Source organism: Schistocerca nitens, chromosome 1 (genome assembly GCF_023898315.1).
Source record: "Schistocerca nitens isolate TAMUIC-IGC-003100 chromosome 1, iqSchNite1.1, whole genome shotgun sequence".
NCBI lineage: Eukaryota > Metazoa > Arthropoda > Insecta > Orthoptera > Acrididae > Schistocerca > Schistocerca nitens.
The window spans coordinates 232,666,130-232,690,149 of record NC_064614.1 but is presented as its reverse complement, the minus strand read 5'-3'; the positions used below and the strand labels follow the sequence as shown (position 1 = coordinate 232,690,149).

The 24,020-nt window shown below is 39.3% G+C and overlaps 1 protein-coding gene across 2 annotated transcripts in view; it reads left to right on the top strand.

The window, feature by feature from the left end:
• The window catches only part of LOC126246235 (mitogen-activated protein kinase kinase kinase 4), a 217,245-nt gene that overhangs the window by 16,033 nt on the left and 177,192 nt on the right, over positions 1–24,020 (top strand). For both annotated transcript variants that reach the window (XM_049948380.1, XM_049948379.1), the window contains exons 4-5: positions 20,140–20,321; positions 20,425–20,610. In XM_049948380.1, coding sequence (XP_049804337.1) covers positions 20,140–20,321; positions 20,425–20,610 — 368 coding nt within the window. The remainder of the gene's footprint in view (positions 1–20,139; positions 20,322–20,424; positions 20,611–24,020) is intronic.

Sequence of the window (24,020 nt, the reverse complement as noted above, 5' to 3'; positions counted from 1 at the left end):
GATCGCCGTGCGCGTTAAGGAGCTTCTCTCCGGGCTTGGATTTTTCCCTGTTCCACCTCCTTTCCGGGCCACTTTGCGTACACCCCCATGGTATGTTCCTCGCTCTTACCTTCGGCTCGACTTGGCACAGGGCCCGAAGGACTCAGTCCCTCCAGAGGCCTTCCGCCGCCGCTTTTCTTCCATCCTGGCCACGTATCAGGGCTCTGGAATTGTTTACACTGACGGTTCGATGGTTGCTGGTCGTGTTGGTTATGCGCTCACTCTAGGGGACCAGTCCGAACAACGTTCCTTGGCGGCTGGCTGCAGCGTTTACACTGCTGAGCTGGTCGCCATCTTTCGAGCACTAGAGTTTATCCGCTCCTGCTCAGGTGAGTCCTTTGTTATCTGTAGCGACTCCCTGAGCAGTTTACGAGCTCTCGACCAGTGTTTCCCTCGTTCCCGTCTAGTGATGGCTATCCAGGAGTCCCTGTCTACTCTTGACCTTTGCGGCCGCTCTGTGGTCTTTGTTTGGACCCCAGGCCATGTTGGGATCCCCGGGAATGAGAATGTTGACCGCCTGGCGAAAGAGGCCACCAGTCAACCACCTCTGGAGATTGGCCTCCCGGCGACTGATTTGCGGGCACTATTACGCCGCAAAATTTTCGTTTTATGGGACGCTGAATGGCGCAACCTGCCCGTACCGAACAAACTCCGTTGTATCAAGGCGTTGACGACTGTGTGGCGGTCGTCCATTCAGGTCTCCCGCCAGGAGTCTGTTGTCCTCTGCCGGCTGCGCATTGGGCACACTCGGCTGACACACGGCCACTTATTGCGCCGTGAGGACCCACCTCTGTGTCGCTGCGGCTCCGTTTTATCTGTGGTGCACATTTTATTGGAGTGTCCGTTTTTAGCTGTGCTCAGGCAGACGTTCGCACTGCCTGACACGCTCCCTGCCCTTTTACTAGATGACTCTGCCATGGTGGACTTAGTTTTGCGTTTCATTCGGGCAGGGGGTTTTTATAGTTTAATCTGAGTGGTTTTTTTTTTTTTTTAGCGTTGATTCTGGCTTTTAGCCTCTGATTTTAAACTGAGTTTTTAATGTGTTCTTGGTGGTTGGCTTTTCCTCTTTTTTTCTCTATGGTCGGCCAACCACCGTCACACTCTGTGTGTTTTACTTTGTTTTGTCTGATCTCTGTCGGAGTCTTTCCCGTCCTGTGTCGTCTGACGTCTTTCCTGCTGTTTGTTTTTTTTATTCTCTTTGGGCAGTTTTTTTTTTTTTTTTTGGAAAAAGGGACCGATGACCATCTCAGTCTGGTCCCTTTAATCCCACAAACCAACCAATCCATACCTTTACACATCCATCCACTTGATGCAATTTGAAATGAAACTTGTCTGACCAGGCAACATATTTTCAGTCATCAACAGTCCAATGTCAGTGTTGACAGGCCCAGGTGAGGCGTAAATCTTTGTGTCATGCAGTCATCAAGGGTACACGAGTGGGCCTTGGCTCTGAAAGCCTGTATTGATGATCTTTCGTTTAATTGTTGACATGCTGACACTTGTTGATGGCCCAGCATTGAAATCTGCAGCAATTTGCGAAAGGGTTGCACTTCTGTCATGTTGAATGATTCTCTTTAGTCGTTGTTGGCCCTGTTCTTGCAAGATTTTTTTCCAGCTGCAGTGGTCTCAGAGATTTGATGTTTTACTGGATTCCTGATATACACAGTTCACTCGTGAAATGGTCGTGCGAGAAAATCCCCATTTCATTGCTACCTCGGAGATGCTGTGCCCCATTGCCTGTGTGCCGACTATAACACCATGGTCAAACTCACTAAAATCTTGATAATCTGCCATTGTAGCAGAAATAACGAATCTAACGATTACGCCAGACACTTGTTGCCTTATATAGGCTTTGCCGACCGCAGCACTGTATTCTGCTTGTTTAAGTATCTCTGTATTTGAATATGTATGCCTATACCAATTTCTTTGGCGCTTCAGTGTAGAATTACTTTCTTCAGAGTAGGGAAGCAACTTAAACCACATTATGAAAACAAGATTTCTGGTCCAGACTCTATACCAGTTACATTCCTACTAGAGTATATTTAACTACCATGTACAACTACTCGCTCGACGAAATATCCTTGCCTAAAGACTGGAAAGCTGCACAGGTCACACCAATATTCAAGAAAGGTAATCGGAGTAATCCACTAAATTACAGGCCCATATCATTAACATCGATGTGCAGCAGGACTTTCTATCACATTGTACATTGTGTTTGAATGTTATGAATTACTCGAAGAGAATGGTGTACTGACACATATAGTCAACACGAATGTAGGAAACATTGCTCTTGTGAAACACAATCAGCTCTTTACTCACGCAAAGTGTTGAGTGCTATTGACAAGAGATTTCACATTGATTCGGTATTTCTAGATTTCCAAAAGTCTTTAGACACCATGCCTCACAAGCGGCATGTAATTAAATTGTGTGCTTATGGAATATCATCTGTTATGCGACTGGTTTCGTGATTCCTGTCAGAGAGGTCACAGTTGGAAGTAATTGACGGAAAGTCATCAAGTAAAACAGAAACGATTTCTGGCATTTCACAAGCTTGTGTTATAAGCTCTCTGCTGTTCCTGATCTATATAAACAATTTAGGAGACAATCTGAGCAGCAGTCTTAGGTTGTTTGCAGGTCACGCTGTTGCTATCATCCTAGTTAAGTCATCAGAAAATCAAAAGAAATTGCAAAATGATTTAGAAAAGGTATCTGGGTGGTGGGAAACTTGGCAATTGACCCTAAATAATGAAAAGCATGAGGTCGTCCATGTGAGTGCTAGTAGGAATCCCTTTGTAACAATATTGCAGAGATGCTGAGTTGCAGATAGGCACAACAAAAAGGTATAATATTGTTATATTCCATCCTGGATTTTCCATTGTTTGATCCCTTAAACTTTGGGTACACAATAAATCAATCAAATCTAAAGGCTGTAAATTCAACTAAATACTTATTTAATTGGATAGATAAAAAAATCTACTCACCAAGCAGCAGCAGAACACACGCATAAAAGACAGTTGTGATTGGAAAGCTTTCGGAGCCAGTGGCTCCTTCTTCGGGCAGAAGGGTTGAAGGGTGAAGGAAAAGGACTGGAGAGGTATAGGAAAAGGGGTAGATTTCAGGAAAACACCCAGAACCGCAGGCCAGGGGAGACTTATTGTATGGGATGAGAAGGAAAGAGATTTGAAAACTAAATACTTACGAATCACAATTATGAATAACTTAAATTGAAAAGAACACACAGAAAATGTTACGGGTAAAGTGAACCAAAGACTTAGTTTTATTCGCTGAACACTTAGAAGATGCAACAGGTCTACTAGACTGCCTACACTTTGCTTGTGTCTGTCCTCTTTTGGAGTGCTGCTGCATGATGTGGGATCCTTCCCAGGTAGGGTTAACGGAGTGCACTGAGAAAGTTCGAAAAAGAGCAGCATGTTTTGTATTATGAGAAATAGGGGAGAGTGTGTCACAGACATGATGCAGGATTTGGAATGGGCATCATTAAAACAGTCGTTTCTAATTGTGGTGGAATCTTCTCTTGAAATTTCAATCACCAACTTTCTCCTCTGAATGCAAAAATATTTTGTTGGTACCAACCTACACAGGGAGAAACGATCATCATAATAAAGTAAGGGAAATCGGAGCTCACCCATAAAGATGTAGGTATTTGTTTTTCCCGAATGCTGTTTAAGAGTGGAATTATTGTGAAGGTGGATTGATGAACCCTCTGACAGGGACTTAAGTGCGATTTGCGGAGTATCCATGTAGATGTAGATTCTCCACCAGGATTTCAACTACCTCTTGTCATACACTGAAATGCTTGATACCATTCTCATCCCTCCCACAACGGAATTCTGCTACTCACGGAAACTGTAAAGTTTCCTTGTCCATCCCTACACCATGCCCCCAACCCCTTGCTTCGTGGCTCATATCCCTGCAATAGACCAAGAGGCATGACCTGTCCTATGCATCCTTCCACAACTACCTACTCCAGTCCTGTCACAACTATCTCCTACACCATCAGAAGGCAGGACTGCCTGTGAAAGCAGCCATGTAATCTACCAAGTAAGCTGCAACCACTGTGTTGCTTTCTGTGTGGGTGTGACTACAAACTAACTGCCTGTCCAAATGAATGGCCACTGCCACACTGTGGCCAAGAAACAGCTGGCCCACCCAATTGCTGAACATGCCCCGAACACAAGCTACTTCATTTTAGTGACTGCTTCACAACCTGCACCATTTGCATTCTTCTACAAACATCAGTTTTTTTGAATTTTGCAGGTGGGAACTTACCCTGCAACATATCCTTTGTTTTTTTAACCCCCTTGTCCTCAGCCTTCACTAGTCACTGTTCTCCACCTACTTATGCCCTTATCTGCTCACACTCCAGCACTATACGTGCTTTCTATCCCATCAACACACCTACTAGTCTTCTCTCCTCTCTACTTCTCTCCTATCCACCTTTGGTTTGCTTTGCCAAATGATTTCTTCCGGTAAGTCAATCTTCTGTGTGGCTTAACTAGTATAAATGTTAGTTCAAAGAGTTGTTCCAGATTCCTTCTCCATTCATGAACTAATTAAATACTGCACGTCCACACCAGTGCATATATCAAAATAATCATCCCATGGAGCTCTTTAATTTGGTTTATCATGAGTTGCTGTACATTTAGTTCTTTATACTCCACACATGCAAGATGCGTCATGATGACTGTTTTTATGCAATCTGCTAACGACACTTCTGACATGTCCAGACGCTGGCAGATCTTGGCAGGAGCACTTGGATCGTGCCGCCACTGATATGCTCTGGCAACATGCGTGTCAGGCTCCCGTCAAGCATCAGAGCAGCCTCCCATCTGCACGCAAACCAAGACAAGCAACATTGGGTATCTTTCCAGTCTGTCTTGTCAGAAGCCTTTCTCCATGTATAACACTGTCCTTTGTTGTACACTGTCCGCAGCCCGTGGTCTCGCGGTAGCATTCTCGCTTCCCAAGCATGGGGTTCCGGGTTTGATTCCCAGTGGGCTCAGGGATTTTCACCTGCCTCGAAATGACTGGGTGTTATGGTGTTGTCTTCATCATCATTCAACCCCATTATGGTCAGAGGAAGGCAATGGCAAACCGCCTCCTCTAGGACCTTGGCTAGTCCGGCACTGTGGGTCTCCCGCATCATTCCCCTACGCTCTGTCAAGGAGTATGGGACATCATCATCATCATTGTTGTTGTACACCAATTTTGCAGTAGTCTTTGTTTCAGTAGGAATTTCTTTGCGGTGACTGTATACTATGGAGAGTCTCTTCCATCATGAACTGTTCTGATAGGTATTTATCTGTCCAGTGTAAGGTCAACTGTTCTTCTAAACTTGTGCCACGTTTCTTCTACAAACTCCTGTCCTGAGGTAAATGTTTGAAATCCATCATTGAGATATTACACCACAGATCTTTAACTTGTTCACTGAATACCTAAATCTTTTCAATTGTTTTAGTTGCCCTTTGTACTTTGTTAATCATTGCTAAAACAGCACTATGCTCATTGATAAAAGTTTCAGTGTGGAGCTCTTTAAAAAAAGACATTTTAAAGGTTTGTTGACAAATATTAACTTTATTACATCTTGCACAATTGTCCAATTTCGACCTTACAGGACATTTTCAAGTACAGCCTGCAAAGACACGGAAAAAAAAATACAGCAAGTACATATTTGGTTTACTGACATAGAAAAAATAATATTTTACAATGGACAGCCTAAATTGAACTTACGAATATCAATATATAGTAAAATTATCCGATTATAAAATGGCAAACACAGCCAATCTGAGAGTGAGCTCTTAACTTGCAAGTAGTAAAATTGAAACCAGAATTCTTACTGAGTGCAGTAAAGTAATCTTCAAAACTAATGCCACATTATACATCACTGTATGTGCTCACGTTTGTTGTTAAATATCAATTGTCACTTCTGTCCACATGAGAAACAGTTACAGCAGTTTGAATCAGTGCATCCATGCATAGATGAATGTGTCAGACTTAATGTACTGTACGTTGTTATAAGTATATATTTGAAGGCTAGAATTGTAAAATGCAAGTCAAGAACAAACAGAGTGACAAATCATCAAATGCATTTGCAGAGTGGAGCAAAATCCAAGGAAAGGAGAAACTCTTCATTGCTGTTTGGGTGTAAAATAATTAGAAATATTACTTTGCCAGGTTGTACATAACTACATAAGTAAACCAGTGACTACATAACTATGTATGTATGTAGGCTTACATTAATTGGAAAGCGACATTTCACAACTAAAGGGAGCTCGCATTTAGAGTCTGAATTGTTATTGTAACAAACGGCTCCGCCAGATGGCACATAAGCATAAAAATTTACATGATAAATAACAAAAATAAATATATATTTATAAAAAGTGATGAGTTCTTTCCAATAGCAAAAAAGTGACATGTTGTACACCATTATTCTTTGCACACCAGTAAGCCAGACATACATCTGCTGTATCTTGGCACTGTTCCTTTGTAGGGTGCAGTTGCAAATTGGCCAACCATTGAAGATGTAACAAAGTGAATACTTGTCAACAACAGCCGATGTGGAAACATTTAATATGTCTTTTAACAAATATATGGCTATTTGTTTCCATTAGATCCAATATATTTCTACCATGAGTGGGCTTCTGAAGTATCTATTCTAGGTAGTACTGTTTGGCATGATGTCATATCACACCCATCCCTTACAAAACTGTAATTATCCCAACTGATTGTTGGATGATTAAAGTTTTCTACAGGAATAACAGTACGATGGGGAACTTCGTACTACAGCAGTTGGCAGCCATATGCCAGATGTGACATGCCAAGTTTTTGCACCCTTGTAAAGATATGTTATTTAGATTGTAGTAATGGAGAATTTAGTGCAAATTACTCAATTAGTATGTGTATTTGCTTGTTTTTTAAGCTTACTATTGAAGGTATCACTTTTATGTATTATGCCAAAAACACAAAAAGGTGGTAAGGTAGGTGTGTAATCATATTTTTTTTACATTTTGGCGTAGTTAACTTAGAGAATCCTGTTTAATAGTCCTGTTTTTCTTTCCGGCAATTTAAGTAGAGCGTGCCTATTCATTATTAAGTTCATATTTCTGGAAAGTAGCATGAATTTTAAATTGTTTTATTTAGAAATTTTTGCACTAGTAGCGTGTTTACATACGCTGTGCTTACATTAAAGTTGCATTCTGTTGTGAATAAGTTAATAAAATAGACATTGCAGTTGAGTGAGTGCTGAGTTCTTCTTGTAAGCAGAAATAATTAATTTTTTTACATTATATCATAGACTTGAAGTGATAACCTGTAGACCTAATTTTTGGTGCTCATAAATAACAAATATTTGTGTATTGTAAAGTGTGTTAAGTGGTTTAATTCTATTTTTAAGCATTTGATCTGTGTTGTGGTGTGTAGTAAGTGTGGGTGTTGTCACAGGCTAGTCAGGGAGTGGTATGTGTGGACTGTGAGTTGGAATTGCATTTTGGTGACTGTAGTAGTGAACTGAATGGGGAGTTCAACAAGGTTCTCCCATGGAACTGTGGGCTCAGGGAACAGCTCTTTAGCTCCTCCATCTATACCTGGGCTTACAGTATGAAATAAATTTGACTTGTTACTTGATATAGGATGGGAAGAGCCTCATCCAGCTGGAGGTCCAGATGGGTACAGCAGACTACTAGCAAAGAAACTAGGTGTAGGTTGGTACGAAAAGATAGTAGGAAGGAAAAGGCCTGCCTGCTAGGTAGTACCCATTGGAGGGGTCTTGGCCAAATGGTACTGCACAAATTTGGAACAGGGTACCAAGCCACAAGAATTGTGAAACCAAGTGCATGCCTCAACCTGGTGACAGAAGAAGTAGGGAATTAGTGTGAAGATTTTAGCAAGGAGAATCAAGGCTATTGTAGTAAGGGGAGCAGGAAACAGCCTGGCTAAAGATGGTAATTACAGCATTAGGAGTAAACTGGATGAAATAGGTATAGCAACTACACACAGAAATGTGAGTTTTGTAGAGGTCCTAAAGCACTGTGGTCAGCCCAGGGTTAACACTGCTGTGAGCGTGTGAACACTTGAGTTGAGCAGACTGCTGCTGACTGAAATAGAATCTCTTATGAGTTTGGAACCTGTTGCTGCAGTTGGGAGATACAGTAGACACAGCCTTCTTACTTTCAGTTCAAGTTCACGGGCACCGTGGACTGCAGTGACACATTGTAGGCCAGATAGTGTCCTGGGTTTTTGATGGCGGGGTGGGATGGAGACAGTGTTGGTAAGCTTGTGAATCCTGACAACTCGTGTTCATCGCATCGGTGCAGTGCTGCTGCCAGTTGGATCACATGTTACCAGAGAGAGATAGGTTTCCTGCTGCATCGAATATATGGCCATTTTTAAGACTGGCAGGCTTTTAAATCAAACACTGGACATTTTTATATTAATTTGTAGTAAAAGAATCACCAGAATTATGAAGGCAATTTTTCGAAGAAAAAAGTGCTTCTGATAGTCCCTAAACTACTGTGTACAGGGTGTTTCAAAATGAATATACAGGTTTTAAGGCTTTGTAGCACATATTACATTCACCTTACAATTATAAATAATACACCAAATGAAAGAGAAACACAAACAGTTTTTCTTACAATTATTCAGTGTGAACGCCGATCACACATCAAGTCGATAGGCAAGTTGTGCCGAAACCTTGATCAATGTGTCAGGATTAACTGTTGAAATAACACTGTTTCTAAAGTCGGACAGATCAGCTAGTACACATGATCGTGTGTGAACATGGAAGTCGTGCATAAAACGCTGTGTCAACCGGCCCCTTGCGCCCAATCCACCAGTCGGATACAACGTCGTTTAACCAATGACGTACTGAGTTATGCCAGTGAGGTAGCACTCCGTCTTGCTCCCAAATAAAGATGTGTTGTTCAGCTTTTTTCCCATTGAGGCACAGGTCATAGCTGTAGCACATCAAGATAAGAAACATCAGTTACAGTTGATTCACCAAAAAAAGAAAGGCACATAAACTTTCTGCGGAGATATTTCTTGAAGCTATGTGTGAAAGAGTGAAAGACTCGCACTTGTTCAACACATTTTTCAGTCACTCTGTTATTCCATGCTCTTCCCATTGTGTGCAGGTATACAAACAAAACTGTTTGAGTTTCTCTTTCAATTGGTGTAACATTTACGATTGTAAGTTGAACGTAATAAAGGCTACAATGCCTTGAAACCAGTATGTTCATCTTGAAACACTCTGTATACAAATGATCTGTCAAAAAAAGCATATGAATTAGTTACATTTGTTGATGACATTAGTATTGTAATCAGTCCAAGAATACATGCAACAACAGAGGAAATGGTAAACAATATTTTTAAAAGTATTATTGACTGGTTTTCTGTGAATGGTCTGACCCTCAATTTTAAAGTTTTAAGTATTCAGTTCTACATACCTGAAGGTACTACACCAGTGATAAATGTAACACATGGTGAGGAAATGATATATAGGGTGGGAACTTCAAAATTCGTTGGTGTCCATATTGACAAGAATTTAAACTGCAGAAAGCACATTCTGGAACTCCTAAAACAACATAGTTAAGCAACATTTGCACTTAGAATCATTGCAAATGTGGGGGGTGAGACAAATCAATGAGTTGACATATTTTGCATATTTTCATTCAATAACATCATATTCCGGGGTAACTCATCTTTAAGAAAGGAAGTCTTCACTGCACAAAAACATGCTGTGAGATTAATATGTGGTGCTCACCCACGATCATCTTGTAGACATTTGTTTAAGAAGTTGGGCAATCTGACTACTGCCTCACAGTATATTTATTCCCTCGTGAAGTTTGTTGTAAATAATCCCCTGCAGCTCAAAAGGAACAATGATGTACATAATTAATGTACATAATTACAATACCAGAGAGAAAAATGACATTTATTACTCTAGATTAAGGTGCACAATGCCATGACTAAAATTTGTGGTAACTTACCCAGTTATATAAAATGTCTGACTGAAAGCAAAGTAAAATTTCAAAACAATCTGATAAAGCTTCTCCTTGACAGCTCCTTCTATTCCATAGAAAATTTCTGTTATTGTGATGTGTACAAGGTGATAGGTAGGAATTACTAACTCACATCTGTATAATTAATTTAAAAAAAATTATAAATGTTCAGCCTGTAACCATATTTACAAATTAATTTGCAATGTGAATGTAAGATGGTTCTTTTCACATTGTTGTGATTTATTGTGCAAATGATCCATGGAATGTGGAACTAACTAGCCAAGTGAAATTTTCACTTAAGTTTTCAGTTAAATCTGTGTGTGTATCTGATGACTGATAGAAAGATCCAGTTATAAGTTTATGTTCATCCTTAACATGGAGACTTGCTCAATCTGGCATGTATTATCAGTTTCTGTTGTGGTGAATTTTTAGTTTCTTGCCTATTTTAAAAAATTGACCTCTATTTTCCATTGGCCTCTCCTTTTGATACAAACTTAAATTCTCCCTAGAAAACTCACTGTTATCAATTTCAGTTTTAACCAGCTTTCTGTACCTAGTGTTATGTGAACTCCATTGCTTTTTATGATTGCTTTAAACTCTGAGACTTCGCTGTGAATTCTTCATATACACTTACGATGTTTAATGGACACTATTCCCATTTAGGATGGCTCTACAGGTCTCAACCCTTTGACACAAATGTAGGAAGTCGCAGCCTATCTTCTCACAGAACCTTCGAAGTCTCCGGTTTAAGCGTTCCACTGAACTAAGAACCATGGGGCCTACCATCAATTCTGTAGATAATGATGCAGATTGTGAACTACTTTGAAACTGTGTGAGCAAGACTAGTATTGTCAACCTTCTCTGTCTGACACTGGAATGATTTAAGCGTGTCCTTGGAGCCCAAACAACAGGCATTGTTTGTTCTAACACAGTCCTCAATATGCAGTTGATTGCACCCTATTCCCTCAATGGCTGTGTGAATAGGCTTTCCACCATGGTAAATGAGTCGCCCAGATATACATATTGTTTGAAAATACACAATATATCACAACATGTGCATGAGTTTTAATGCAGTTAACGTGAAAACCGTGTATAAATTTTACGTGTAGTTATAGGACCCAGATTTTTTAAGCAGATTTATCTGAGACATGATTTTACTCTGATACAAAGGAAATACCAGTAGTTGGCTTTTATACATAAATAAAGTAAACAAACATGCGGAATGCATAGATTTAGAAATTAACTGGTTTTGTGACACCTTCTGCACTAGCATGCCGAAGATGAACATTGTAGCATCATAATACCTTACTAAAACAATTTAAATTGTGGAGCGCAAGGGAACATGTCTTCTATGTGAGATGGCTAACAGTGCCACAATGTGACATTTGGGAGGCATTAATTTATTTGTGAGTTTGAATTTGGCTTGAAGAACGTAGCACTGAACTGAACTATAACAGAATTATTGTCAAGATAATCATCATCATTTATGACTGTAAAAGTAATGCTTGCAAACTAAGTAAGTGTGCCAAGCAAGATTATTACAGAGTACCATGAAGATAAGTAGTTCATTGTTAATTATTTTCATTATGAACTCACTGACTGATTAAAATCTTCACTTTTGAATGGAGCTTAGTGCTATTTAAATACTGAAACTTCAATGAACTTTTGTGGATTATTTTACATCTATGGCTTGAAAATAATTTCAGCAGCATGTAGTTTGAATTCTTATTTCAGTTTCTTATGTTCACAAATGTTAACAGTGAAGTAGAATAGATTGCTACTAACCACATGGAGGTGGTGCAGAGTGGCAGTGGCAGAAGGGCACATTTCAGGTAGACTAGTAGACTAAGTTTATTGGACAAAGTACTTCCTCACACACACACACACACACACACACACACTCTCTCTCTCTCTCTCTCTCTCTCTCTCTCTCTCTCTCTCTCCCCCTCTCTTCCCCCCCTCTCCCACTCTCTCCCCCCCTCTCCCCCCTCTCCCCCCCTCTTCCGCCTCTTCCCCCTCCCCCCTCTCTCTCTCCCCTCCCCCTCTCTGCCCACCCCCGCTCCATGTCTTCCTTTGTGTGTGTGTGTGTGTTTGTGTGTCCCTTTTATTTTTCTATTTGATTGTTGTTATTCCATCCTGTATTTTCCATTGTTTGAAAAACTGCTGATTAAGCGGACATTGCATGTCCTATGCTGCCAGTGTTAAATTATCAAATTTTTGACCCATTATCTCGGAAACTTTTATTTAAGACATCAACTTACAATTTTCCATAATTATTGAATGCACCTTTCTAGATACACTGGACTAGAATTATTACTAAATTGTACTGTGGGGCATGTTATCTTTCTTTTCCAAACAATCAATTTTTTGACAAAATTTTGTAAATAAATGAACATAAAAACAAAACAACTCGGGGTATTTTAATTATTCTAGTTCCATATGTGTTGAATCTCACACTTGGCTTGCTGTGAAAATTTCGTCTCTACCATTAGTACTTTTATAGAAAACGAGTCATATTGCAAAAAATGTAGATATTGAGGTTTAAAACTTTTTTATTACAAATTCGTATAAAAACTTACATTTCTGCGTCTTTTATGCACTACAATTGCCCTGGCCCATCGTCTGTGTCTTCTTCAGTGTCACAACAGTCCAGCGCTTGCCTCCTCCGTTTCTTTCTTGGGTCTTTTGTCATTTGCTGAGCAGATAATTCTGCTTCAAGTACACGAAGCTCATCCATTTCCGGCAGTCCTTTAGCTGTGTTCTGTCCAAATCTTACCCCTAACTTCTCCAGAACCTTAAGTCTTTCATAGTTCCCACCATTAAAAGCTATTACAGCATCAGACATTGCTAACTTTGGAGCCATAAGGCCAACATACATTTTTAGGCACAGAGCACCACATAACATTATTGAAGGACTCATTTATATTCTGGGTCGTCCCATGTAAACACTTCTATTAGTAGCTCAGGATGTGCCAAATCTCTGTAAATAGGTTTGATTGCCTCCATTACTGCCAAAAGAAGAGAATGTTTTGTGTAAACTCATGCAGGGTGCCGGAAAATTCAGCTTGCCTATATTTACAACAAGCGTTTGGTGGAGGTGGACAGAAAGCATGACACGGCTTTTCATTGGTTGATATTCGATGAGAGAAAGTGCTCCACAGAACTCTTTTCGTCTTCTCTAAATTGTCACAGATATCTCTAATGGCCTTCCCATAATATTCCTGTAATTTATCAATTACTTTGTCTGTTATTCTTCCAGCACATTTTATTGTCTTGCCATCAGACAGTTTTGTGTTACCCAGCTTGGTTTTTAGGTTTATTCGTAATGCCAACTTCTGAGATGTAGCAGTAGGAAAAACAAAGCAATTCACAGTCTTTTAGACTGTGTAGTTCCCAAGATATGACTGCTCAACTGTGGCAGTATATGCATAGGCGCAAAATTTGACAGTGACACATCAACATTCAAAACATTATTTTAAGGTCTCACAATTGTCTGATTTTAATGTATTAATATCAAAATGCTCAGAAAGTCCAAAGTACATTATGGAGTAGAAAACAGAAAATGTCAAATTTCAACAAATTTCACATACAATGTCCCCTTAAGTGTTTTCTTGTAACTCTTTTTGTAAATGTGCTCAGTTTAGGATATACTGTTGATTAAGATATTTAGTTTTTGGCTCTTGCTACTTCATGAGAGGCTGTGTGTGTTATGGATGTGTTTGGAGATATGCCTTGTCAGTGGATATGTAGGCGGAGCAGATATTACCAGGACACGCTCAAGAAGAAAGGATTTTTACATACACCAAGTGGGGTCATGTGCATTCTCTCTGGTGTCTTGGTGTATATTAGCAGTTTCATTTTTGTAATGTACAGATGGGATTCTGTTTTCATGCAATGCCCAATTTTCACAGAAAATAGCTGTTTACTTTTTTTATTACAAACAAAGTCCGATTTAAGGGGCTCCGGAACGCCCTATACTTGCAACGTTAAAATAACTCTTATAAATTACATCTTTCCTCACAAAGTATTTGAGGTAGGAAGTTGAACTTTTTACAGATTATTTATTGGAATATGGGCTACAACTTAACACGGGGATTTTACAAAATTTTAGTTCAGTTATTAAAGATGATTTTTTTTCAATTGTAATGAAAATTCACAACATTTTTTTGCAACTTTTTATTTATATATTAAAAAATATACAGTTTTTTTTGGAAAAAGGCTGTGTTAAATTATGCAGAAGGTACTGTGTAACATTTACTGAAAGTTTGAAACAAATATGTTTGGAAGATCCTTAGAAAACATGTAATTAGTATGAGAAAATAAAAGTTTTGGGAATCGAGCGGCAAAGATTGGATTAACTTTTTAGTGCATTCCAGGTCCATAGGATGGATTATCTTCATCCTCTGCAAACTCCTCCTCCAGCTTCCTCTTGTTCCTCCTCCTGTTTACTCTTGCTTGTATTTATAGACTCTTTACAGCCCTGTCTGCAGCCCGAAGGCGTTCCTTGTCTAAAGCAAGCATTGCTCGTTGTTGTGTTCGTAGATTTTGCTACCATTTTCTTCAGTTGCAGTTACTGCAACACTGTTCCAAAAGGTGGTCATGTATGAACACTTATCACATTTCAGTTGTATTTCACTAGCAAGTCCTACATGCTTTATTATGGAGAGTTCCAGACCAACTTCACTACAATGAATACATCTTACACAGTTTGAAAAAATTCCTTTGAGAACCGACATATCAAATATTTCATTCACATCCGATTCGCCCATAAAACATTCATAGTTTTCACTCATTGAACCAAGCTTCTTCTGTGAAGTATTTTCTTTCCCACTTTGACTGCTATGGGCAGGTGTACTTGAGAGGTTAGGTTCACTCACTTGGTTATCGTCTTTATTGTTTACAGTAATAACACATACCTTTGGCTTTCCAACATTTCTCCTTTTCTTAAAAGCCTTCAGAGGATTTCTAATAACTTTAGTTTTACTCATTATTATACTTCAACAAAACAGAGACTCAAGAAACAGAATTAATTACGAATATTTTCGAGATAACGACAGAGTAAATAAACATGAAACAATCGACAATCACACCAGCGATATATATTTAACCATCACAGGTTAGCCACAACACATACTTTATCTCACATCACTAAAATGTACCTGATGAACACGGACGTTAATAATAACACCATTTGACAGCAGTTTAACAGCGCCACAGTGGGTCACGCCCATGTAGAACACATTTCAAAAAAAATTTAAAAATAGTTGTAGTCTTCGGAATTGAATAAATTATATATCTATTAAAAGGTAATAGTCTGCAGATTCAGAAAAAGCAAAAAAGTAAAAATTGAACTTTTCATGATTTTGAGCCTTTCCGGAGCCCCTTAAGTGGAATTTTATGTTTACATTCTGTACAAAAGGTATATTTGTATTCTGTGGTACTAGGTTTAATTGCCGGTATTAATAGAAATAAAAGAACTATAAAGAATAACTAGTAATCGAGCAGTGACTTACTTGCACAGCTGCATGGTTGTAGCAGACAGGGAACCTGCTGCAGGCTCACACCCAAAGTAGAGTGGTTTGGGCAAAGATGATGAGGATAACAAATGTATCCAGCTGTAATAAGTGTTTGAGGATACAATGTTAAATCTAATATTGCATTAGGCCAATGTGGGACCACTGTATCTGATTAACACATAAGATTCCATTTTAATTATACTTAGTTTGTAATTTTTCATTTTAACATTGATTGTGTGTGTGTGTGTGTGTGTGTGTGTGTGTGTGAAGGCATGATTAACTAAGGGAATTAAAACCTCATGTAAAAGAAAGAGAGAAATTATGTAATCTCCTGCAGAAATAAATAATGCAGGTAATAAGATGAAAACTATATGGAACATTGTCAAGTGGGAGATAGGACATCCAGTCCATCTGCAAGATTTTTTTACAATTAAACTAAATGACCAGTTGTGACTGATAATTCACAAGCTGCAATATCTTAAACAATCACTTTCTAAACATAGCAGCAAGTGTAGAATTAAATGGTTAACTTGAAGAAGCAGGAGAACATATTAAAAAGGTCATTCCACAAACATTTAAGCAACTAGCAATAGCACCAGCAGCCCTCACTAAAATTGATACAGTTATAAAAATTCTAAAAAATGAAAGCTCATGCGGGCTTGGTAATGGAATTTCAAACAGAATTCTGAAGAGTTTTTCCAACTTAATAAATAATGTGCTTAGTGATATGTGCAATGCATCACAGGTACAGGCGATTTTTGCAGACAGGTTAAAATGTGCAATTATTAAACCATTTCATAAGAAAGGTGACTAGACAGATGTAAACAATTGTCACTTTCCTTACTGACATGTTTTTCCAAAATATTCGAAAAAGTAATTTACTTGAGAGTAGTCGCACACTTAAGTGGAAACAATTTACTTAGCATATCACACTTTGGTTGCCAGAAGTGTTGCTTGACTGAGAATGTTACTTATACATTCACTCATTAAATGGAACAAGCCTTAAATAATAATATATTGCCGGCTGGTATTATTTGTGATCTTTCCAAGGTGTTTGATTGTGTAGATCTTGTCACTTTCTTCAGAAAAACTCAAGTTTTATGGAATTGATGGCTTTTCACACAGCTGGTGTGAATCATACTGAACAAACAGAATGCAAAAGATTGTGCTGATTCAGACAATGTTAGAAAGGTAGAAAATTTTCGTGATTGGGGGAAAAAATATCAGTAAGGGAGTCCCATGGGATTCAATTCTGGCTGCATTTGTATTGCTTAAATATGTGAATGACCTTCTGCTTAGCAGTCAACAAACACAATTGCTACTTTTTGCAGACAATACTAGTGTTATAGTAAATCCCATTGGAGTGAAAGTAGCAGAAGAGTCAGTAAATGATATTTTCTGAATAATTATTAAGTGGTTCTCAGAAAATGGACACTTCCTAAATTTTGAAAAAAGGGAAAAAAACTGCATTCAGTTCTGTACAAGAAATAGTTGAACCAACAGTTGATGTAGCACATGAGCAAGAGTCTGTAAATAGGGTATATGAGGTCGAATCCAAAATTTTTGGGACTGGTGCTGCCATCTGGAAAGTAGGAGTAGTAGAGCTTTGCACTGCTAGGTGGTGAGAGCTGCATATCTGATGAGTCAGTGTGCAGAGTGGCATTCAGCTGGGAGGACGTGTTGCGTGTCCACAGTGATTTCCGTAATACTCTGTGTTTAGTGTGTGGTGATTTTACGATGGGTCCACGAATAGAACAGCGCGTGTGTATCAAATTCTGCGCTAATCTCGTGAAAGTGCTACGGAGACCCTTGCAGTGGTTCAACTGGATTTACGGTTATGACCCAGAGACAAAGCAACAATCGTCCCAGTGGAAGAGCCTGGGCTTTCCAAGACCCAAAAAAGCGAGACAGGTGAAGAGCATGATCATCGTTTTCTTTGATACCAAGGGAATTGTGCACAAAAAATTCGTCCCACCCTACCAAACAGTGAATTCCGAGTACTACTGTGACGTTTTGCGACGGCTCCGTGAAAACGTGTGGCAACGAAGGCCTGAACTTTGGCGTCAAGGGAACTGGCTGCTGCATCACGACAATGCACCCTGTCACATGTCCTTGCTCACCAGGACCTTTTTGGCAAAAAACAACATGGTGGTTGTACCCCACCCACCGTACTTGCCAGATTTTGGCACCTTGCAACTTTGCCCTATTCCCAAAACTGAAACTGAAGTTGAAAGGCTGTCGGTTTGAAATTCTAGAGAGGATTCCTGAAGCATCGCTGGCAGTGATAAACACCCTCAAAGAACAGGACTTCCAGAAAACGTTTCACCAGTGGCAGAAGCGCTGGGACTGGTGTGTACATGCGGATGGGAGCTACTTCGAGGGTGATAGCGACCATTAGTCCAAAGGTAAGGTTTTCAACAGATGGCAGCACCAGTCTCGAAAATTTTGAATAGCACCTCGTATATATTGGTGAAAATTTGAACTGGAAGATGCATATTAGTGAACTTATCAAATAATTAAGTTCAGGTACTTTCACTCGACATGTAATTTCTAATTTTGGGAACAAATGTATCAACCTCCTGACATATTTTGCATATTTCCCATCAATAATGTTCTACGGAGTAATTTTCTGGGGTAAATCGTCACGTAAAAAGAAATTGTTCCTTCTTTACATTTACTGTGCCGAGAATCTTCACCTTGTGTTATAGCACTGCAGGTAATCAGCTCACTTATAGTTGATTTAATGTAATTTGTGGTGTTCACATCACATAGGTACCTCTTCAATGGCCTAGGCATTTTAACTGCCATCACAATACATAGGTTTGCTAATGAAATTCGTCATGAGTAATCCATCACAAGCTGAGAACAACAATGATATCCATATTTACAACACTAGAGGGAAAAGTGACCTTTATTACCCATAGTTAAAGCTGTTAGTGGTTCAGAATGGAGTTTAATATGCATTAACAAAATTTTTTTATCAGTTGTCCAAAAAAATAAAATGTCTGACAGGTTGCAAAGCAAATTTTAAATCTAATTTAAAATTTTGTCTCCTGGACAATGCCTACTAGTCTGTTGATGAATTTCTACTTAAAAACTGGTAGCTAGTAAAAAAAAGTTGCATGAGTAGAACTAAAAATAACAATGTGTTCATTAACGTTAACGCTAATCTTATTGATTGGCGACTCCATGTTGTCATTTGTGCACTACGACCAGATAACAGGTATACTTGAAAAAAGAGACAGCATTGGTCGTATATTTTTTACTATTGCAAAATCGATTTTCTGTCACTGAGTGACCATCTTCAGTGCTATATTGTATAACTTAAATTGGGATGCACTGTTGTCACTAAGCTTACGGCAATCACATAGACTCTATGAGTCTTGTGTATACATATCCTGTAAACTGACTTTCTCCACGTCATTTCAATAAAAGAATTGTTCAAATGATCTCTGTAGTGTGCAACTAACTTTATCAAACAAAGTTACATGCAATTAACCCTGTTTTATAGGCTTTGTTTGGCAATCCATTTTTTGGTTCCTCTAAATCAGTAATGACAAGTGGCAGTAGGGCTCTGTTCAAAAGCACATGGCCAGTTTCATTCCCTGCCCTTGTCCCATCTGTGTGCTCTGTCTATGATGGCCAAGTCAGCAATGACCTGTTAATCCTAATCTTTCTTCCTTCACTTTTTCATATTAAGCTAGGTCTGTTATTCTATGTAACTTCGCCAAACTGGTTCCCAATGAGCGTTGCCATTGTCCCTTCTTTACAGTCACTGTGCAGAGTATCTTCACCTTGTGTTATAGCACTGCAGGTAATCAGCTCATCTATACTTGATTCAGTTTAATTTGTGATGCAGTTGTGGTATAGCATCTCTTATTGTTGCATGTAAACTAATAGCTATGTAAAAGCAAAATGAAAACATTTTTAACAGTTGTGTTGTTGTATGCCTAACTTCCTAGTTCTTGCTTAAGATAAAGATGAGTATGGTAGAATTGAAGTTTAGGATTTTGACAGCCGTGAGAAATGTTGAACTTGTTAGACATGAAGGGCAAACTTGACTTGGACAAGGATGGACCTTAGTCTTTCCAAAAAAGCAGTTGTTGACTGATTTAGGAAAACCACAGATAACTTAAATTTAGGTTTATCCTTAATGTGAATCCAGTGCTTTAACCATTGTACTACATTAACTGCGTCTACTGTGGACTGGGAGATGAACATGTTATGTTTTCATTCTCAGCCACTCTTCAGTCTTGCTGCAGCTGTTGAACAGCTTGTTTCAGCAAGGGATTGCAGTGGAAGAAGAATAACACTGAGCAGTTTTATGGTACTCTTTTTTTCTTCAAAAGTGCAATTTGAACTGAGCTTTGAGGATATGTCTCCTAAGCTTCAAGATGACTTACCACATACCAGAATCTCTATGGACATTTACATTCATTTGAGTCAATAGCAGAACTCGTAATTAGAAGAGTTTCCTCTAGTGTATTGGAAATGGGTTATAGTCACAGCTTCATTAACGAGATTTTTTCTGTTATACATTCTCTTCAGTTAATGACTTCCTTTTCTAGATGTGTCTCAGAAGTATGAAGGAGGCAAACGGAGTAAACGTTCTATGAAATTGCTGAGAGGTTCTGAGAGAGATATGAAGCTTGATCACACTGAAATTGGTCTTGCTGCAGCACCTGCAGGAGAAATGTCTGAAGACAGAGCAGAGAGTATGCCTGTTGCACTACCACAGCCTGCTATAAAAGTAAGTTTAAGATAACTTTATTCATCATTTGGAATGTGTCACCACACTGATACATTTATGCATTATTGCTTTTTACTGAATTTTTGTTGTCTTTGTATTACAGGTTGAATCATGCAACCGTTTCCTCAGCTTGACTTCAAAGTTGGTTGCATGTTCGAAGTTCATGCAAAAAGATGACAAACCAAGGGCAGATTATCCTCAGAATAGAGTTGAATTCTATAATACATTCTCTCTTCTTATTCGAATGGGAAACTCTGACAAACAGACTGATAAAAATCCACGAAGACAGGTTAGTTATTTTACTAAAATAATGTACTGTTGGAAGACAGGATACATCCAGGCAGCATTAGAGGAGACTGTTGAAAACTTGGTTTGTGACAAATGAAAAGTTTTGCAGCTGGATATCCAAGATTTACAGTGAAGTTGGTTTTGGATTGAAATCGGCTAGCTGAGATGTTATCTGTCTGTACCCACTGCAAAGGTAAACTCTCATCACTTGTCTAGAGTCGTAACATGGTCCACTAAATCCATTTTGCATGAGTCTCTCATTTAAAACTAGTTAACTTGATATAAGTCTTTGTCTCTCTGAGTATTCATAAGAAAATTTGCCCACTGTCAGTAAGTAACATTATATCTTAGACAGGTGCCACACATTCCACAGCAAAAAGTCCTTTACTATTTTTTTACCTATGAATGCTAGACACTCTGTGATATTTGATTCATATGTAAGTAGGCTGAAGTAATAGCAAAGTGTCTCCCAGGTAAGGTTGGTCATTGATGAGGCGTGTTGGATAACATCCCATACACTTGTGGAATAACCCCCATCCCCCATTATCTCCTATCCCTCAGGAAAAAAGCTACCTCCACTGAACTGTCAAAAGGGCACTGTTCCTAAAGTACAGTCTAAAATCTGAACTTAAGGTAGTTCCTCTACACTGCTTCTCATCAATCCGTCTCGTACTATCTTGTTCTTATACCATTCCTTGATTTGTTGACTTCACATTTTTGTATGCTTTCATAAAATTTGTAATTTATTTACCCTTGATTATTATTTTATCTTTCTAATTCCTGTTTGTCATATCTTTGAAGCATGTTGCCCAGTTTTATGAAGTTTTTCCCTATCTGTAGTGCAAACTAGCTCAGGCATTTGCTCTTTCTTCTTAGCTTCCTGCTCCACTTCTCTTCCTTTTCCTTGTGTTGTATAATACTTTCTCATCACTTAGCTATTTACTGGCAAGCCTTTTTTGCACAATCGTTTGTCATGATGCTAGATGTTTCAATGCATTCATGGTTATCGGAAGCTATGGCACACTGCAGTTACAAAAATTCAGCACAAAATGACTGCTTTTGTAACTGAGTAGTCAACTGATCTGACTGCCGTATGGAAGATCTAGGTTTCACTCTTTGTAGTGCGAAGGATTTTTACTTGGTAAGAGGATTGGAGCATGATGTTTGCACCTTCATGAGGCCAACTGAGGAGCTACTTGAACGGGAAGTAGTTGTTCCAAGGTTTGGAAAACTGAGGACAGCTGGGAGAGCAGTGTCCTGACCCCATACCCCTCCTTATCATGACTAGATGATGCTGTTGGTAGAGGATGACCGGACAGCTGATGCAGTCTTCAGGGCTAGATGGCAGATTTTTTCATGTGTTATATTTTTGGCACAAATTGTAAAATGTGTATAGATCAGAGCAATCACAAAACAACTTTGTACAATGTGATATATGCAATATTCATGTCATGTTACTGTCATCTTGTGGCTTTCCTTCTGGTTCTCGCACCTCACTAATCCCATATAGCACTTCTTCATTCCATGCAGGCTGGAATATCAAATTATTTATTGTACTCTTTGTGGAATGACCATGAAAGCTGGAATTTTTGATGTTTTAATTTCTTAAAGTTGATGTGAGTTCCTGCGGTCATATACGAGGGCATTTTGAAAAGTAAAGATACAATGGCTCGCAGTCCTTAAATAGAACATTTATTTAGAAAACGTCAGTTACATCTTATTAACTGGATTATTTGTTATTTTTCGACATAATCACCCCTGTAATCCAAACATTTGTTAAGTCAGTGCACAAGCTTTTGTATCCCACAGTCATAGAAGGTTGCTGCCTGTTGTCGGAACCACATTTCAACTTCATTTCTGATCTCTTCATCGTCGTGGAATGATTTTCCACCAAGATGTGACTTCAGGTAATGGAAGTCGTGGAAGTCGGTGGGTGCAAGGTCCGCGCTGTATGGCGGATGGTCCAATATGTCTGATTTGAATTGTTTGAGTAGTGCTTTGGTTATGAGCACTGTGTGAGGCCGAGCGTTGTCATGAAGCAAGCAGACTCCACTTGTCAGCATTCCCCTGCGTTTGTTTTGAATTGCCCTTCGAAGACGTTTCAAAGTCTGGCAATATGCAGCAGCATTAATTGTCGTTCCAAGAGGCATAAATTCCACCAGAAGAATGCCTTGTCTGTCCCAAAAAACAGAAGCCATGATTTTCTTAGCTGAAATCGATGTTTTGCATTTCTTGACTCTTGGTGAATTCGAATGGCGCCATTGCATTCATTGTTGCTGGGATTCAGGTGTATGGTGATAAACCCATGTCTCGTCACCTGTCACAATGTAATCAAGGAACTCATCACCTGCTTCAGCATAGCGTGTGAGGAAGCCGTGTGCAAAGCCCATCCTTTTCTTTTTGTGTTCTTCCGTTAACAGTTCTAGAGCCCAGCGCACGCACAATTTCCTGTACCCTAACTCGACAGTCACAACATCATAAAGAGTTGTCATTGACACGTCCGGTATGATCTGATGCAATTCTTTCAGTGTGAGATGTCTATTCACACGAATTGCTTCCTCCGTTCTTCGAAGAAGGGCATCAGAGATCACAGATGGCCGACCTGTTCTTTGTTTGTCATGAACATCGGTTCTACCTTCAGAGAAATGACGACACCATTTCGTTACATTTTGTCGATTCATAATGTTCCCATAAACACAAACAATTTCTTTGTGAATATCCGCTGGTCGCTGACCTTTTGCATGAAGAAAACGTATGATGGAGCGCACTTCGCATTTGGCGGGATTCTGAATTGGCGCAGCCATTTTAAACACGACCTACTCCAACCAGAACCAACGTTCAACTGCCGAACGACCGCGAGGAGAAACCTAACGGTTCAAGGTTAACACCAGTGGTGCCAAATTGCTCGCCAAAACTCTTCTGTTCCTCTGGCGTATGGCGTATCTTTACTTTCCGAAATACCCTCATACATTAACTTTTATTATTGATTTTTCAATTTTCATTTAACTACTTTGTTGATTTTTTGTATAACGCATTCTGATGGTAGTGAAGTGTATGAAGTGATGACAAATAGATGATTGTGCAGCCAAGACTTCTCTGTTGTTGTTGTTGTGCTCTTCAGTCCTGAGACTGGTTTGATGCAGCTCTCCATGCTGCTCTATCCTGTGCAAGCTTCTTCATCTCCCAGTACGTACTGCAGCCTACAACCTTCTGAATCTGCTTAGTATATTCATCTCTTGGTCTCCCTCTACGATTTTTACCCTCCACACTGCCCTCCTATACTAAAGTGGTGGTCCCTTGATGCCTCAGAACATGTCCGACCAACCGGTCCCTTCTTCTGGTCAAGTTGGGCCACCAACTTCTCTTCTCCCCAATCCTATTCAATACTTCCTCATTAGTTATGTGATCTAC